We start from the raw sequence: 17,926 nt of genomic DNA, 5'->3' as shown, positions 1-17,926 counted from the left end.
TGGTCTATTTTTGTATAGTATTTATGGTTGTATTCTCGTTTTCTTGGTTTCATTTGATAGAATAGAAAACATATTATAGAAACAGAGGTGATTTTGATTGGTTTTACTATGAAAAGAACCTTGAAATGGAGCTCAAAGTAGAGGAAATGTTTGATTTTTGCTGATATTCAAAAGTAAACAAATGATGTCATTTTCCAATAAATGACCAAGCAGCCATTCTAATATGCAGTCATGAATGGGTTGACATTATTTATACAATTATTACAATATTGCATTAGTCTGCATAACAGTAAATCTTCTATTTTTTGTTTGAATAAAAATTCAAAATAGAAAGCAAGAGTAATATCAGAGGGGCCTGGAGACATGACTGATGAACAAAGAAAATGTTATTTTAGAGCCAGGAATGTCTGCATTGTTCATTCTGGACCCTATTTTGAAATTGTCATTTTTTTAATTTTGGTGAAATTGGCCAAATTGCAAATTTCTGACCATGTTATTGGGTAGTTGAAATCAGTAAATGGAAATTTCTTGTACTCAATCGATAGAAAAAATGGAGTTCTAAAGAAATAGCTATGAGCTTGGTCGACTCTAACAATGGAATTAGCCGAAAATAGGGCTCAAAGTGCGCGAAATTGCGGATTCGTAAATATCGCCAAGTTTGCTAATTTCGCGAAGCATAATTCCGTCAGTTTTCCATCAAATTTCATTCTTTTGGTGTCATTACAATCGGGAAAAGATTATCTATCATTTCATAAGATTTTTTTTTTTTTTTTTGGAAATTTTTCGACACCAGAAGACACCTCAGGGTTTGGGGTTGCGACAGTCAAGGGGTTAAGATGCCATGAGACAGAGAGCATAGTGTATGAATCGGAAAAAAAAAATCAAGAAAAATCATGCTATTTTTGTGCTTTTTCTTACGATTAGAGTGATTTAGGAGTGTTGTCCTGATGTAAACCATCGTTTTCTTTTGTTATAGACTAGAGGTACAGACAAGAGAACAGCAGCTTTCGCCCTTACTCCTCACATAATATGGCATATGCCGTATGTGTATCAACAAACAATTGTAACCAGAATTTAAGGAAATGTATATTTATTTTGGTTAGAGTTTTTCAAGTTGTTGAAATAGTGGGGCCAAAATGTTAATTCATACTTTCATGTTACATGCTGTTAAGAGCAAATCAGAATAGAATCAATAACATGCAAAAACAAGGTATTAAGCCCAGTTCTCTCCAGCTCTGAGCCTTCCACCTTTCTTGCTAAGCAAAAACAAGCCATGAGACGAAGACTACCCAAAGATGTTGCATAATCTGCTAAAGATCCCCTCACATTTTGCTAGGTAAGGCAAAGTAGTGTTTATTTGGCTAATGAATGTAGGTAAAAGGTAAGTTTCCTGCCAGTTGCTGCCCCTTATATTGTCATCACCAGTAATATTTTGACAAGAAATAAGAGGTGCACCATTTTCTTGGTGACTGGTTTCTGTTCAGTGTATGGTGCTACTTTCTATAAAACTAAACCTGTCATTCTCTCTCCTTCATGCAGAAATCAGACAGAGTAAAAGTTATAAATACAATGTCATTATGTACCATAGAGTTAAATATAGAAATTTGCCAATAGCTGGCACCTCTCTCTCTCTCTCTCCACATCTTCCAGACATAGCCTCTCACAAATCTCTTATACAGTATTACAGTGAAACCCCGAGTTTCAAACGTATCGACTATTGAATGCTTTGAGTTTCGACCACTTTTTTCGAACCAATTTTGTCCTGAGTATCGAACGTGCCCCATGTTTTGAACCACTGGGTCCCCACACAGGAGTCATGTGCCAGTCTGGCTTTGTTGATGCTTGAGTGAACACTAACCTGTGCGCTCATTCAAACATTTCACTATTATTTCATTGTGTTTGGTGCTTGTGTGACTGTGAAATAAGCTACCATGGGCCCAAAGAAACTTGCTAGTGGTACCCCTGTGGTAAAGGAAGTGAGAAACACTAAAGACATGAAGAAGGAAATAGTAGAAAAATACAAGAGTGGTGTGTAACTTGTGGAGCTTGCCAGGATGTACAGGAAAAAGAAGTCAACAATCGCTTGTATCCTGGCGAAGAGAAAAGAAATAAAAAATAGACCACAGACATTCGATCAGGTTGAGAAGTTGTTACTGGTGTGGATCAAGAATAAAGCTATGGCAGGTGATAGTGTTTCTGAGATAATCATTTGTGAAAAGGCAAGGCAGTTGCATGCCGATCTTGTAAAGAAAAATCCTGGAACGAGTGCTGATAGTGAATTCAAGGCCAGCAGAGGCTGGTTTGAGAGATTTAAGAAGCACAGTAGCATACACAGTGTTGTAAGGCATGGTGAGGGAGCCAGTTCAGACCAACAGGCGGCTGAAAAATTTTGTGAATGATTTTAAGGGGGTACATACACTGAAAAATTCAAACCCCAACAAGTGTTCAATTGTGATGAAACAGGCCTGTTTTAGAAGAAAATGCCAAACAGGACCTACATTACACAGGAGGAAAAAGCACTGCCAGGATACAAGCCTATGAAAGACAGGTTAACTCTAATGTTTTGTAGTAATGTTAGTGGGGATTGCAAAGTGAAGCCTTTACTGGTGTATCACTCAGAAAATCCCAGTGTGGTTAACCCTTAAACGGTCCAAAGAGATTGACGTTCAAATTCGTAGTGCTACAAAAGTAAATCTACTTTTTTTACATATTTTCAAATATAACAAAAAAAAAGTAGATAAAAGTTTTTTTTACACGTTTTCAAATGTAAAACAAAAAAGATCTACATTTTTTACATACTTTCAAATGTTGAAAAAGCGTATATATACGTTTGGACCATTTAAGGGTTAAGAAAAGCAATGCCATTAAGAACAAGTTGTGTGTCTTGTGGAAAGCAAATACAGTGGACCCTCGAGTTTCGGCAGCCTCGACTTTCGTGAAATTCGACCTTCGGCGAGTTTTTTGGGAAAAATTTGGCCTAGAGTTTCGTGAAAAAACTCGTGTTTCAGCGACCGTCCGGTACCAGTCCGCCCATCACCACGCACACAAAGCCAGTAAAAGTAGGCCTTAGACAAGGATGTGTGATGTCACCGTGGTTGTTTAATATATTTATAGATGGGGTTGTAAGAGAAGTAAATGCGAGGGTCTTGGCAAGAGGCGTGGAGTTAAAAGATAAAGAATCACACATAAAGTGGGAGTTGTCACAGTTGCTCTTTGCTGATGACACTGTGCTCTTGGGAGATTCTGAAGAGAAGTTGCAGAGGATGGTGGATGAATTTGGTAGGGTATGCAAAAGAAGAAAATTAAAAGTGAATACAGGAAAGAGTAAGGTTATGAGGATAACAAAAAGATTAGGTGATGAAAGATTGGATATCAGATTGGAGGGAGAGAGTATGGAGGAGGTGAATGCATTCAGATATTTAGGAGTGGACGTGTCAGCAGATGGGTCTATGAAAGATGAGGTGAATCATAGAATTGATGAGGGGAAAAGGGTGAACTTTGTCCTTGGAGGCAAAGAGGGTAATGTATGAGAGTATAGTTTTACCAACGCTCTTATATGGGTGTGAAGCATGGGTGATGAATGTTACAGCGAGGAGAAGGCTGGAGGCAGTGGAGATGTCATGTCTGAGGGCAATGTGTGGTGTGAATATAATGCAGAGAATTCGTAGTTTGGAAGTTAGGAGGAGGTGCGGGATTACCAAAACTGTTGTCCAGAGGGCTGAGGAAGGGTTGTTGAGGTGGTTCGGACATGTAGAATGGAGCAGAACAGAATGACTTCAAGAGTGTACCAGTCTTTAGTGGAAGGAAGGCGGGGTAGGGGTCGGCCTAGGAAAGGTTGGAGGGAGGGGGTAAAGGAGGTTTTGTGTACGAGGGGCTTGGACTTCCAGCAGGCATGCGTGAGCGTGTTTGATAGGAGTGAATGGAGACAAATGGTTTTTAATACTTGACGTGCTGTTGGAGTGAGAGCAAAGTAACATTTATGAAGGGATTCAGGGAAACCGGCAGGCCGGACTTGAGTCCTGGAGATGGGAAGTACAGTGCCTGCACTCTGAAGGAGGGGTGTTAATGTTGCAGTTTAAAAACTATAGTGTAAAGCACCCTTCTGGCAAGACAGTGATGGAGTGAATGATGGTGAAAGTTTTTCTTTTTTCGGGCCACCCTGCCTTGGTGGGAATCGGTCGGTGTGTTAATAAAAAAAAAAATTATTATTATTAATAATTTGGGGAACTGAAGCTCTGTCATTATTATATTATTATTATTACTATTATTAATTTTGGGAACAAGAGCATATATCCAATTCCCTAGATCAAGAGATCCTCACCAGTGTCAAGGAACCTTGTTACTGGTAAGGGGCTCTTAATGTAGGGAACTGGATATGTGCTCAAGTTCTCTAAATTATTAATAATAATAATAATAATGGAGCAAGGGGCTAGTAACCCCTTCTCCCGTATAAATTACTAAATTTAAAACGAGAAACTTTCGTTTTTCTTTTTGGGCCACCCTCTCTTGGTGGGATACAGCTGGTTTGTTGAAAAAAAACTAATTAATAATAATAATAATAATAATAATTATAACGATAGAGCCTCAGTTCCCTATATTAATAATAATAATACATTATTATAACAATGAGAGCTTCAGAACGAAGTTGGCTCAGTGCACTGTTTACCTAGCTGTGGGAGCGGTTCTCTCCTGATTTGCTTACACTTTTGACAGTCATTTGGCCAAATTTCACTTTTCTAACCATGGGTCCTAAGAAAGTAAGTGTAAAGGACAGTGCTGAGAAGAAAATGATGATGATTTCCATTTTTATTATTATTATTATTATTAATTTAGGGAACTAGAGCACATATCCATTTCCCTAGATCAAGAGCCCCTCACCAGTGTCAAGGTTCCTTGATGCTGGTGAGGGGCTTCAGTTCCCTAAATTATCAATAATAATAGTTATAATAATTATTACAATAAAAATAGAGCTTCAGTTCCCTAAATTAATAATAATAAAACATTTTTATAACAACGAGAGCTTCAGAACGAAGTCAACTCAGTGCACTGTTTACCTAACAGTGGGAGCAGTTCTCTCCTGATTTGCTTACATTTTTGACAGTCACTTGGCAAAATTTTGCTTTTCTAACCAAGGGTCCTAAGAAAGTAATTGTAAAGGACAGTGCTGGTAAGAAAAAGAAAATGATTTCCATGGAATTAAAGCATGAAATCATAGATAAACAAGAGAGGTGTCCAGGTTTTGAGTTGAGGGCGAAGTGGGGGGAGCTGGCTCATAACTCAAATATTGGCTCGTAACTCAGAGCAAAAAATTGACTGATTGACGGCTCATATCTCAAAAAACTCGTATGTTGGGGCATTTGTAAGTCAAGGTTCCACTGAACTTGCAACATCTGCCACATTGCTCCCCTATCCACTATCATGTGCCTTTTCTAAATCCATAAATGCAATAAAAACTTCCCTACCTTTATCTAAATACTGTTCACATATATGCTTCAATGTAAACACTTAATCTACACATCCCCTACCCACTCTAAAACCCTCCTTGCTCATCTGCAATTCTACATTCTGTCTTACCTCTAATTCTTTCAATAATAACCCTACCCTCCACTTTTCCTCAGTAAACTTATTCCTATATAATTTTTACAATCTCTTTTGTCCCCCTTCCCTTTATATAAAGGGACTACACACGCTCTCCGCCAATCCCTAAGTACCTTCCCCTCTTTCATACATTAAACAAAAATACCAACCACTCCAACACGACCCCCCCCCCCCGCTTTTAACCCTTTGACTGTCGCGGCCGTATACATACGTCTTACGAGGTACCGTGTTTGACGTATATATACTCATAAATTCTAGCGGCTTCAAATCAAGCAGGAGAAAGCTGGTAGGCCCACATGTGAGAGAATGGGGCTGTGTGGTCAGTGTGCACCATATAAAAAAAATCCTGGAGCACGCAGTGCATAATGAGAAAAAAAAAACTCCAACCGTTTTTTTAAATTAAAATGCCGACTTTGTGGTCTATTTTTGTATAGTATTTATGGTTGTATTCTCGTTTTCTTGGTCTCATTTGATAGAATGGAAAACATATTATAGAAATAGAGGTGATTCTGATTGATTTTACTATAAAAAGAACCTGGAAATGGAGCTCAATGTAGGGGAAATGTTTGATTTTTGCCAATGTTCAAAAGTAAACAAATGATGTCATTGTCCAATAAATGTCCAACTAGCCATTCTAATATGCAGTCATGAATGGGTTGATGTTATTTATACAATTATTACAGTATTGCAGTAGTCTGCATAATAGTAAGTCTTCTATTTTTTGTTTGAATAAAAATTCAAAATAGAAAGCAAGAGTAATATCAGAGGGGCCTGGAGACATGACTGATGAACAAAGAATATAGGGCTCAAAGTGGGCGAAATCGCCGATTCGTAAATATCGCCGAGGTTGCTAACTTCGCGAGAGCATAATTCCGCCAGTTTTCCATCAAATTTCATTTTTTTTAGTGTCATTACAATCAGGAAAAGATTCTCTATCATTTCATAAGAAAAAATAATTTTTTTTTTTTTAATTTTGTGACACCAGGAGACACCTCAGGATTGGGGGGTTGCAACAGTCAAGGGGTTAACATTTCTGTCATGATCCCGTCAGTTCCAGCTGCTTTACCCCCTTTCATTCTACGTAGTGCCTCACGCACCTCCCCCACACGCGCATCCTGTTCTTCTTCACTCCTAAAAGATGGTATACCTCCCTGGCCAGTGCATGAAATTACCGCCTCCCTTTCTTCGTCGACATTTAAAAGTTCCTCAAAATGTTCTCACCATCTACCCAATACCTCCATCTCCCCATCTATTAACTCCCCTACTTTGTTTTTAACTGACAAATCCATTTGTTCTCTAGGCTTTCTTAACCCTTTCAGGGTCCAAGGCCCAAATCTGGAGTCACGCACCAGTGTCCAAGAATTTTCAAAAAAAAAATTTGTTATTTTTTCTTATGAAATCGTAGAGAATCTTTTTGTGAAGGTAATAAAACAAAAAGTACGAAATTTGGTGGAAAATTGACGAAATTATGCTCTCGCGAATTTTGATGTGTCAGCGATATTTACGAATCGGCGATTTTGCCGACTTTGACTCCCATTTTAGGCCAATTACATTATTACAGTCAACCAAATTCTTAGCTATTTCACTAGTATAACTTCTATTCTATCGATTGAGCACAAGAAATCGCCAAGTCAACTGTTTCAACTACAAAATAAAGTGATCGGAAATTGTTAATTTGGCCAATTTAACACAAAGTTCAAAATATTCCAATTTCAAAATAGGGTCCAGAATGAACAATGTAGGCATTCCTGGCACTAAACTAACATTTCCTCTGTTCATTAGTTATGTTTTGAGGCTTTACAAATAAATTCCATTTTGATTTTTTATTCACATAATGAATTTTTATTCACACCAAAAAATAGAAGATTTACTGTTATGCAATACTGTAATAATTGTATAAATATCATCACCATATTTGTGAATGTATATTAGACCCACCAGCTGACGTGTATTAGACGTGTGAGGTCGTTTGTTTACTCTTGAATATCGGCAAAAATTTAACATTTCCGCTACTTTGAGCTCAGTTTCAAGCCATTTCCAATGCTAAAACCAATCAAAATCATCTCTATTTCTGTAATATGTCTTCCATTCTATCAAATGAGACCAAGAAATCGCAAATACAACTATAAAAAACATACGAAAAAACACTGCAAAGTTGCTGTTTTAATCGAAAAATCATGATTTCATTTTTTTTCTCTCATTATACACAGTGTGCTGCAGGATCTGTTTTATGTGGTGCACACATACCACATAGATGTATTCTCTCATATCTAGGCCCAAATGTACCACTCACAGTTTATCAGAGTGAGCTGAGCTCATGGCGTAGATCTACGGTTTGGACCCTGAACGTAAAGCCGTAGATCTACGGGACGGACCCTGAAAGGGTTAACTTGTTTAACTCACTCCAAAATTTTTTCTTATTTTCATTAAAATTTCTTGTCAGTGCCTCTCCTACTCTATCATCTGCTCTCCTCTTGCACTCTCACCACTCTCTTCACCTTTCTTTTACTCTCAATATATTCTACTCTTCTTACAACATTTCTGCCTTGTAAAAACCTCTCAAACTACCTTTTTCTCTTTTATCACACCCTTTACTTCATCATTCCACCAATCACTCCTCTTTCCTCCTGCACCCACCCTCCTATAACCACAAACTTCTGCCCCACATTCTAATACTGCATTTTTAAAACTATTCCAACCCCCCCCCCCAATACTCATACTTGCACCAGCCCACTTTTCTGCCAATAGTTGCTTATATCTCACCCGAACTTCCTCCTCCCTTAGTTTATACACTTTCACCTCCCTCTTACTTGCTGTTGCCATTTTCCTCTTGTCCCATCTACCTCTAACTGTAGCTACAACTAGATAATGATCCAATAAATCAGTTGCCCCTCTATAAACATGTACATGCTGGAGCCTACCCATCAACCTTTTATCCACCAATACATAATCTAAAACTACTTTCATTAAGTGCTATATCATACCTTGTATATTTATTTATCCTCTTTTTCATAAAATATGTATTACTTATTACCAAACTTCTTTCTACACAAATTATTAAAAATTATTATTGCAAGTTATTATTATAATCATAATAAAAAAGCACTAAACCCACAAGGGTTGTGAATTGCTATATATGGAGTGAAGGCATATGAAAGGAATATTTATCTACAGTTATCCCCCAGTGTTTGACTAGAGAAAATGTAATTCTGACACTCCTACAGAGCCGCTTTGTAAACAAATCTCATATTTATGTCAATTTTTATTCTGTGGGCTTACATATAATGTTTATATGCTATGTAAAGTGTTTCTTAAATAATTTTGAAGAAAATATCATAGATGGATTAATGAAAAAATACATAGTATTACTATGGCATCATGAGTAGACACTCTTAGTGATTTTAATGTGTACCTGCACGCCAGCACACTAAGTATATTTAGGTACAGGTACACATAAGCATAATTATCAGAGTGCATATAAAATATGGAATAGCTTTAAAACACTTGAAATTTTGGAAAGTTTCCAGACGTAATAGATGTGCTCACAAAGAATGTAAACGAACCGAGTGGGGCACGCTGTATTTGAAAAACCACTTGCCGTATATCAAATTTTGGTCATAATTTGAAATCTCCATATTAGCGGAATGCCCTAAGACGAAACGCCATAAAGCAGGGCCCTACTGTACTCTAGGATGAGTATGTCATGTGACAAGTGGTGGCAGCCACTCGCACTCCCGCTCTGAAAACATCTTCCCATGCTTCCTCTCACTTGTGTTTATAATTTTATGCTTTACTTCCATGGACATCATCCTCTTTTTCTTCTCAGCACTGTCCTTACCCTTACTTTTTTAGGACCCATGGTTAGAAAAAAGAAATTTGGCATAATAACTGCACAAAAACTTAAGCAAAACACAAGAGAAATCCTTCCACCGCGAGGTAAGCACGAGCATTGGTGATGGCGAGCATTGTTGTGGTATTCACTGTGCCATCTAGTGGTGGCTTTCTGAAGCTCATTTGTTATTATATTATTACAGTATATTATTATACATATTATATTATTATTATTATAATGGGCAAGCACTAAACCCATAGGATTATACAGCACCTGTGGGGGGGAGGAGATGGAAGGTAGTCAGGCTTAATTTAAGGAACTGGAGCACAGATAATTCCCTAGATCAAGAGCCTCTCACCAGCGCCAAGGAACCTCCCTTGAGGGGGAAGCTCGCAACCTAAATTTTGGCTCGTATCCAGGAGCAAAAAATCGACTGAGTGACGGCTTGCATCCTGAAAAACTCACATGGTGGGGTACTCATAAGCAAAGGTTCCACTGTATTTCTAACTAATTTTTCCAGAGTTTATACAACACTTCACCAGTACCAGTGATCACAAACCTATAGTTTAAAATGTCTTTGTCACTTAAAATACTGGCACAATGAGTGCTATTTCCATCATTCCATCAGTGTTCCATTTTGTAACAAGACTACAACATTTTTTAAAAGTATGGCAGTATCTTGCTTAAGCAAGATGTGTGTGTGATCCTCTTTTAGTTTATGTTTATGTGCACAAGTGTTAGTACAAGCAAATTGATCAAAATGACTATTGTCTTACAGTGCAAATTTAACATATATTATATGTTTAGTGTGTGAGATGAACAAGCAATGTATATTTAGTATTTTGGTACAAACATGACCATGCACACAACACAGGAAAGCCTAGAATACCAAAAAAATAAATATCATGCTAATCACATCAACAAAAATTAAAGAAGCTATACATTACTGGATTAAATCTGCCAGGTACAATTAAGATAGTTAAGAAGACACAACTTCAATCAACAGAGGTAGAATACACCAGAAATAATTAATATAATCTGAAACTGAATGAAAGGTAACTTATTCTACATGAAATTATTTTGGTGTAAGCTAATCTTGACAAATATTTGCTAAAGACAATAACACTAATGATGTATAGTATCAAGATTACTAATGAAAGGATAAGGTATTCATTTACAATATATGAGAAAACTTTATGAAGTACAATAAGATAAACAGTACATGATGGAACATTATAAACACTCATATTGCACTCTATTTCTTGAGTAACACATCTGATAGTGCAGTACATTAATATATTTAAAATGGTGATAACAAAGGTATAGAAACACACACAGTCAAAAATATACAGCACAAACAAGACTAACATGCATCTGCTGTGCATAATCTAACATCTTTTAACACCAAATGAAGACATGCATTAAATCATGCAGTTCAAAATATCTACTAAAAAGGCAAGTGACAAAGACAGCAAGTACAGGAAAATACTACACAAGAAATACAATTGCAATAGGCATAAAAAAGTGAAGCGAATGATCTGCTACAAATATTGGTGTAGAGTACTCACAGTGGTGCCGACACGACAGCTTCTTGTATATCTGTGATGACTTCATTAGCTTTCTGCACCCTGGCCACCACAACATCCGGCCGCACCACACAACACCCAACCAACAAAAGCGAACAGAAAAGAAAGGTGCACTAAAATTGCAGATTTACAGAATCTAGAAAATTACACACAGAAGAAAGCTAATTATTAAATTAAGTCATTAAAAAGAGAATGATTCAAGCTTCAGATCTGAGAATGAATTGTAAAATTAACACAATAATTGTGGGCAAATAGCATTTGAACTTCAATTCATAAATTTATGGTGATTAAAATTTAAAGACTTTGCTTCCTTCTTGCATGTAAAAACCACATATAAGTACTATAGTAAAATCAATTAAAAGCAATACCAGAAAAAGCAGACCCCAAGATCTTTCACCTACATATAATTTGTAAAATCATATTTAGATCAATTTTTTTAAAGCAATTATCTGGGTTACAACTCAAGAAATGTGTCTATAATGTATAAGAATTCAAAATGAAAAACCTTAGGGTATACAGTGGTGCAAATATACACTGGCTAAAACTAACCAGAGATGCAGATTTCCAAATACAGGCACATGTTTTCTTAAACTACAGGAGGCAAAAGTAGCATTTATTAAGTCATTCCCAAAATCCTGGCCACCTAAAATGCATTCCTTTCATAAACCAACCTAAAATTTGTAAAATGGTACTTACACAGGTAAACTTTGGACATATTGAGTGCTAAAACAAGAGAAAAATAAGCATTACTTAATAAAGGATGACAAAAATCTTCAACACATTACAGTATTACAGAAAAATAACTTAAAGTATAAAAACTTAGGATTTAATTTTATTCTAATGAAAACAAGTTAAACACCAAATTATTATAATTTTTAGTTTACCAAGCCCAAAGTAATTAGTTTTGCACTTTGTGTTTGGTAACATAGAAGAGTCAATAAATTTCAATTGTGCATAATTTAAGAACATACTGTTCCAGTTCTGGTATGCCCAATTTATTGAATACTCTACTGAGTGTGTGCACATACATGCATTCATGACAAAAGAGGACAACAACTTATCAGTTAAGTCACCAGTACCAATCAGTGACTTAGTAATCACACACACGCAACACACACGCAACACACACACACCACACACATGCAACACACACACAGCACACACACCCACACACCCATGCCTACATACATCCCCACCCTCTGAAGTGAAAACTATTGTAAGCACACTTTACACAGTATTTAGTAACTTGCATTTATGCCTCAATTTTAAATTTTTTTTTTTTTGTCATCCAAAAATTCAGGTGCAATGAACAAATGCCACTCTCCACTGTACTAAACATTTATCCAATATATCTCTAAGCAGCCCAAGGCCATGTGCTTTCAGGGTTCCAGACAAGCAGGGGGCACTGACCCTGCTGCAGTCTGTTATTGTCCACACACAATTGCACCAAGTCATCATCCTGTCTTCAATTCTCCCATGAATTTACAGCATTTTGTTTTTTTTGCCACTATTAACATATTACATACAGTGTTATTAGTAATGGCTTCTAGACCAAGTGGTGGTGCACAGAGGGAGTGTGAATCTCTGAGTGATATGAAACTTTAATAAGGAAGGTCAAGTTTGGCGAGTTAATATTTATCACAAACAGTGTCTGATGTCCATAGAAGCAAGGGCAAACCGACAGCATATGCTATATTAAGCTTAGTGTTGATGTTAGCCTAAAAGATTCATCAGCTGGTCAAGATAAGAGTTAAAGAAGCAATAAATAAATGGTAGATTCAACAATGTTCTGTTGGAGTTGATGTTCATTACACTGATCCTCACTCTGCTATTAACCCTGACTGTCGTAAGCCCCTTTCTGAAACTGTCATTCTATGTCGCAAAATTTTTGGGAAAAAAAAAAAAAATTCCTTTTTTCTTATAAAATGATAAGAGAATCTTTTCCCGATGGTAATGACACCAAAAGTACGAAATTTGGTCGAAAACTCATGGAATTACGCTCCCACAAAGTTAGTGGTCATGGCGACATATATGCATCGGCAATTTCGCTGACTGAGCCATTTTTGGCCAATTCCGTTGTTCCAGTTGACCAAACTCATAGCTATTTCTTTAGAAGTCCACTTTTTCTATCAGTTGAGTACAAGAAACTGCCCATTTACCAATTTGAAGTACCCAGTAAAGTGGTCAGAAATTGGCAATTTGGCCAATTTCATGCAAATTAAAAAAGATGCCAATTTCAAAATAGGGTCCAGAAAAAATAATGTAGACATTTTTGGCACTAAAATAACATATCCTCTGTTCATTAGTCACATCTCTAGGCCCCCCTTATATTACTATTGCTTTCTATTTTGATTTTTTATTCATACAAAAAATACAAAATTTACTGTTTTGCAGACTAATGCAGTATTGTAAAAATGGTATAAATAATATCAGTGCACTAGTGAAAGAATATTAGACTCTCCAGTTGATGTGCCTTGGACTTGTGGTGTGATTTGCTTACTCCTGAACATTGGTAAAAATCGAACATATCCGCTACTTTGAGCTCAATTTCAAGGTCATTTTCATCATGAAACTGATCAAAATCATCTCTATTTCTGTAATATGTTTTCCATTTTATCACACGAGACCATCAAAACGAGAATACAACGATAAATACTATATGAAAATACACCTCAAAGTCGGCATTTTAATCCAAAAAAAAAAAAAAAAACGGTCAGTTTTTTCTCATTATGCACTGTGTGCTGCAAGATTTATTTTATGTGGTGCACACTGACCACACAGACCCATTCTCTCACATGTGGGCCCACCAGGTTTCTCCTGCTTGATTTGAAGCCACTAGAGTTTTTTATTTTATTATTATCACACTGGCCGATTCCCACCAAGGCAGGGTGGCCCGAAAAAGAAAAACTTTCACCATCATTCACTCCATCACTGTCTTGCCAGAAGGGTGCTTTACACTACAGTTTTTAAACTGCAACATTAACACCCCTCCTTCAGAGTGCAGGCACTGTACTTCCCATCTCCAGGACTCAAGTCCGGCCTGCCGGTTTCCCTGAACTCCTTCATAAATGTTACTTTGCTAACACTCCAACAGCACGTCAAGTATTAAAAACCATTTGTCTCCATTCACTCCTATCAAACACGCTCACGCATACCTGCTGGAAGTCCAAGCCCCTCGCACACAAAACCTCCTTTACCCCCTCTCTCCAACCTTTCCTAGGCCGACCCCTACCCCACTTCCTTCCACTACACTCTTGAAGTCATTATGTTTCGCTCCATTCTCTCTACATGTCTGAACCACCTCAACAACCCTTCCTCAGCCCTCTGGACAACAGTTTTGGTAATCCCGCACCTCCTCCTAACTTCCAAACTACGAATTCTCTGCATTATATTCACACCACACATTGCCCTCAGACATGACATCTCCACTGCCTCCAGCCTTCTCCTCGCTGCAACATTCATCACCCATGCTTCACACCCATATAAGAGCGTTGGTAAAACTATACTCTCATACATTCCCCTCTTTGCCTCCAAGGACAAAGTTCTTTGTCTCCACAGACTCCTAAGTGCACCACTCTCTCTTTTTCCCTCATCAATTCTATGATTCACCTCATCTTTCATAGACCCATCCGCTGACACGTCCACTCCCAAATATCTGAATACATTCACCTCCTCCATACTCTCTCCCTCCAATCTGATATTCAATCTTTCATCACCTAATCTTTTTGTTATCCTCATAACCTTACTCTTTCCTGTATTCACCTTTAATTTTCTTCTTTTGCACACCCTACCAAATTCATCCACCAATCTCTGCAACTTCTCTTCAGAATCTCCCAAGAGCACAGTGTCATCAGCAAAGAGCAGCTGTGACAACTCCCAATTTGTGTGTGATTCTTTATCTTTTAACTCCACGCCTCTTGTCAAGACCCTCGCATTTACTTCTCTTACAACCCCATCTATAAATATATTAAACAACCACGGTGACATCACACATCCTTGTCTAAGGCCTACTTTTACTGGGAAATAATTTCCCTCTTTCCTACATACTCTAACTTGAGCCTCACTATCCTCGTAAAAACTCTTCACTGCTTTCAGTAACCTACCTCCTACACCAAACACTTGCAACATCTGCCACATTGCCCCCCTATCCACCCTGTCATATGCCTTTTCCAAATCCATAAATGCCACAAAGACCTCTTTAACCTTATCTAAATACTGTTCACTTATATGTTTCACTGTAAACACCTGGTCCACACACCCCCTACCTTTCCTGAAGCCTCCTTGTTCATCTGCTATCCTATTCTCCGTCTTACTCTTAATTCTTTCAATAATAACTCTACCATACACTTAACCAGGTATACTCAGCAGACTTATCCCCCTATAATTTTTGCACTCTCTTTTATCCCCTTTGCCTTTATACAAAGGAACTATGCATGCTCTCTGCCAATCCCTAGGTACCTTACCCTCTTCCATACATTTATTAAATAATTGCACCAACCACTCCAAAACTATATCCCCACCTGCTTTTAACATTTCTATCTTTATCCCATCAATCCCGGCTGCCTTACCCCCTTTCATTTTACCTACTGCCTCACGAACTTCCCCCACACTCACAACTGGCTCTTCCTCACTCCTACAAGATGTTATTCCTCCTTGTCCTATACACGAAATCACAGCTTCCTATCTTCATCAACATTTAACAATTCCTCAAAATATTCCCTCCATCTTCCCAATACCTCTAACTCTCCATTTAATAACTCTCCTCTCCTATTTTTAACTGACAAATCCATTTGTTCTCTAGGCTTTCTTAACTTGTTAATCTCACTCCAAAACTTTTTCTTATTTTCAACAAAATTTGTTGATAACATCTCACCCACTCTCTCATTTGCTCTCTTTTTACATTGCTTCACCACTCTCTTAACCTCTCTCTTTTTCTCCATATACTCTTCCCTCGTTGCATCACTTCTACTTTGTAAAAACTTCTCATATGCTAACTTTTTCTCCCTTACTACTCTCTTTACATCATCATTCCACCAATCGCTCCTCTTCCCTCCCGCACCCACTTTCCTGTAACCACAAACTTCTGCTGAACACTCTAACACTACATTTTTAAACCTACCCCATACCTCTTCGACCCCATTGCCTATGCTCTCATTAGCCCATCTATCCTCCAATAGCTGTTTATATCTTACCCTAACTGCCTCCTCTTTTAGTTTATAAACCTTCACCTCTCTCTTCCCTGATGCTTCTATTTTCCTTGTATCCCATCTACCTTTTACTCTCAGTGTAGCTACAACTAGAAAGTGATCTGATATATCTGTGGCCCCTCTATAAACATGTACATCCTGAAGTCTACTCAACAGTCTTTTATCTACCAATACATAATCCAACAAACTACTGTCATTTTGCCCTACATCATATCTTGTATACTTATTTATCCTCTTTTTCTTAAAATATGTATTACCTATAACTAAACCCCTTTCTATACAAAGTTCAATCAAAGGGCTCCCATTATCATTTACACCTGGCACCCCAAACTTACCTACCACACCCTCTCTAAAAGTTTCTCCTACTTTAGCATTCAGGTCCCCTACCACAATTACTCTCTCACTTGGTTCAAAGGCTCCTATACATTCACTTAACATCTCCCAAAATCTCTCTCTCTCCTCTGCATTCCTCTCTTCTCCAGGTGCATACACGCTTATTATGACCCACTTCTCGCGTCCAACCTTTACTTTAATCCACATAATTCTTGAATTTACACATTCATATTCTCTTTTCTCCTTCCGTAACTGATCATTTAACATTACTGCTACCCCTTCCTTTGCTCTAACTCTTTCAGATACTCCAGATTTAATCCCATTTATTTCCCCCCACTGAAACTCTCCTACCCCCTTCAGCTTTGTTTCGCTTAGGGCCAGGACATCCAACTTCTTTTCATTCATAACATCAGCAATCATCTGTTTCTTGTCATCCGCACTACATCCACGAATTTATGCGTATTAATACGCAAGACGCGTAAGACGTATATATAGTACGACCAAAACAATCAAAGGGTTAAGAGACCAACAAGTAAAGGTGGGTTTGGCACTCCCTAATCACCATGAACCAAGTAACAAAACTGTGTGTAGAGGCTGGTACTGAACCCACGGATGAAATTGTACTGTTCAGATTAATGTTAAATGATCTGAGAAAATGAGAGGCTTCTTGTATCTTAGGTGTAATAGTGCTGATAAGACCAGTCTCTCTTGGCATTCACTACCTTCCCAAACTAGCCTTTTTAACAATATAACTGTTGGTGAGATTCATTCTAAGAAACTTTCAATGTGGTCACCATGGGGCCCATGCTAACCTTCCTAGGATAAAGAAATATAATAGTTGGATGAATCTTATTAAACCAGCAGTGTGCAGTGTTAACACACTGGCCTGCTAATTTTAACACTTTCACTGTCTACACTCCCAAAAATTATTACAGCTTTGTGTCCAAAAAAACGAGACCGTAATTTTTTATTAAAACAGTGACTCTGTAGTGCTTTTTCCCATGTTTTTTATAGTTGTATTTACAATTTCTTGGTCTCATTTGATAGAATGGAAGATGTATTACAGAAATAGAGATGATTTTTATTGGTTTTAGTACTGGAAATGACTTGAAGCTGAGCTCAAAGTAGCAGAAATGTTAAATTTTTGCCAATGTTCAAGAGTAAACAAATGACCTCACATGTCTAATACACGCCAGCTGGTAGGTCTAATATACGTTCATAAATGTGGCAATATTATTTATACAATTATTACAGTATTGCATAACAGTAAATCTACTATTTTTTGGTTTGAATAAAAATTCATTATGTGAATAAAAAATAAAAATGGAATAATCTGAAAAGCCTGATAACATAATTGATGAACAGAGGAA

The 17,926-nt window shown here is 37.4% G+C and overlaps 1 protein-coding gene across 5 annotated transcripts in view; it reads right to left on the bottom strand.

Annotated features, from left to right (window-relative positions):
- Positions 1 to 17,926, bottom strand: part of LOC128684038 (uncharacterized) — a 599,042-nt gene that overhangs the window by 468,376 nt on the left and 112,740 nt on the right. For 3 of the 5 annotated variants that reach the window (XM_070091943.1, XM_070091945.1, XM_070091944.1), the window contains exon 5: positions 10,999 to 11,058. The exons of 1 other annotated variant lie outside the window; for it this stretch is intronic. In XM_070091943.1, coding sequence (XP_069948044.1) covers positions 10,999 to 11,058 — 60 coding nt within the window. Of the gene's footprint in view, positions 1 to 10,998; positions 11,059 to 11,712; positions 11,740 to 17,926 lie in introns of all 5 variants that reach the window. One more of the 5 variants, XM_070091946.1, reaches the window with a different exon arrangement.

The sequence above is a fragment of the Cherax quadricarinatus genome, chromosome 3 (genome assembly GCF_038502225.1).
Source record: "Cherax quadricarinatus isolate ZL_2023a chromosome 3, ASM3850222v1, whole genome shotgun sequence".
Lineage (NCBI taxonomy): Eukaryota > Metazoa > Arthropoda > Malacostraca > Decapoda > Parastacidae > Cherax > Cherax quadricarinatus.
The sequence above is the reverse complement of the archived record's forward strand: the minus strand, read 5'-3'. Positions and strand labels throughout refer to the sequence as shown.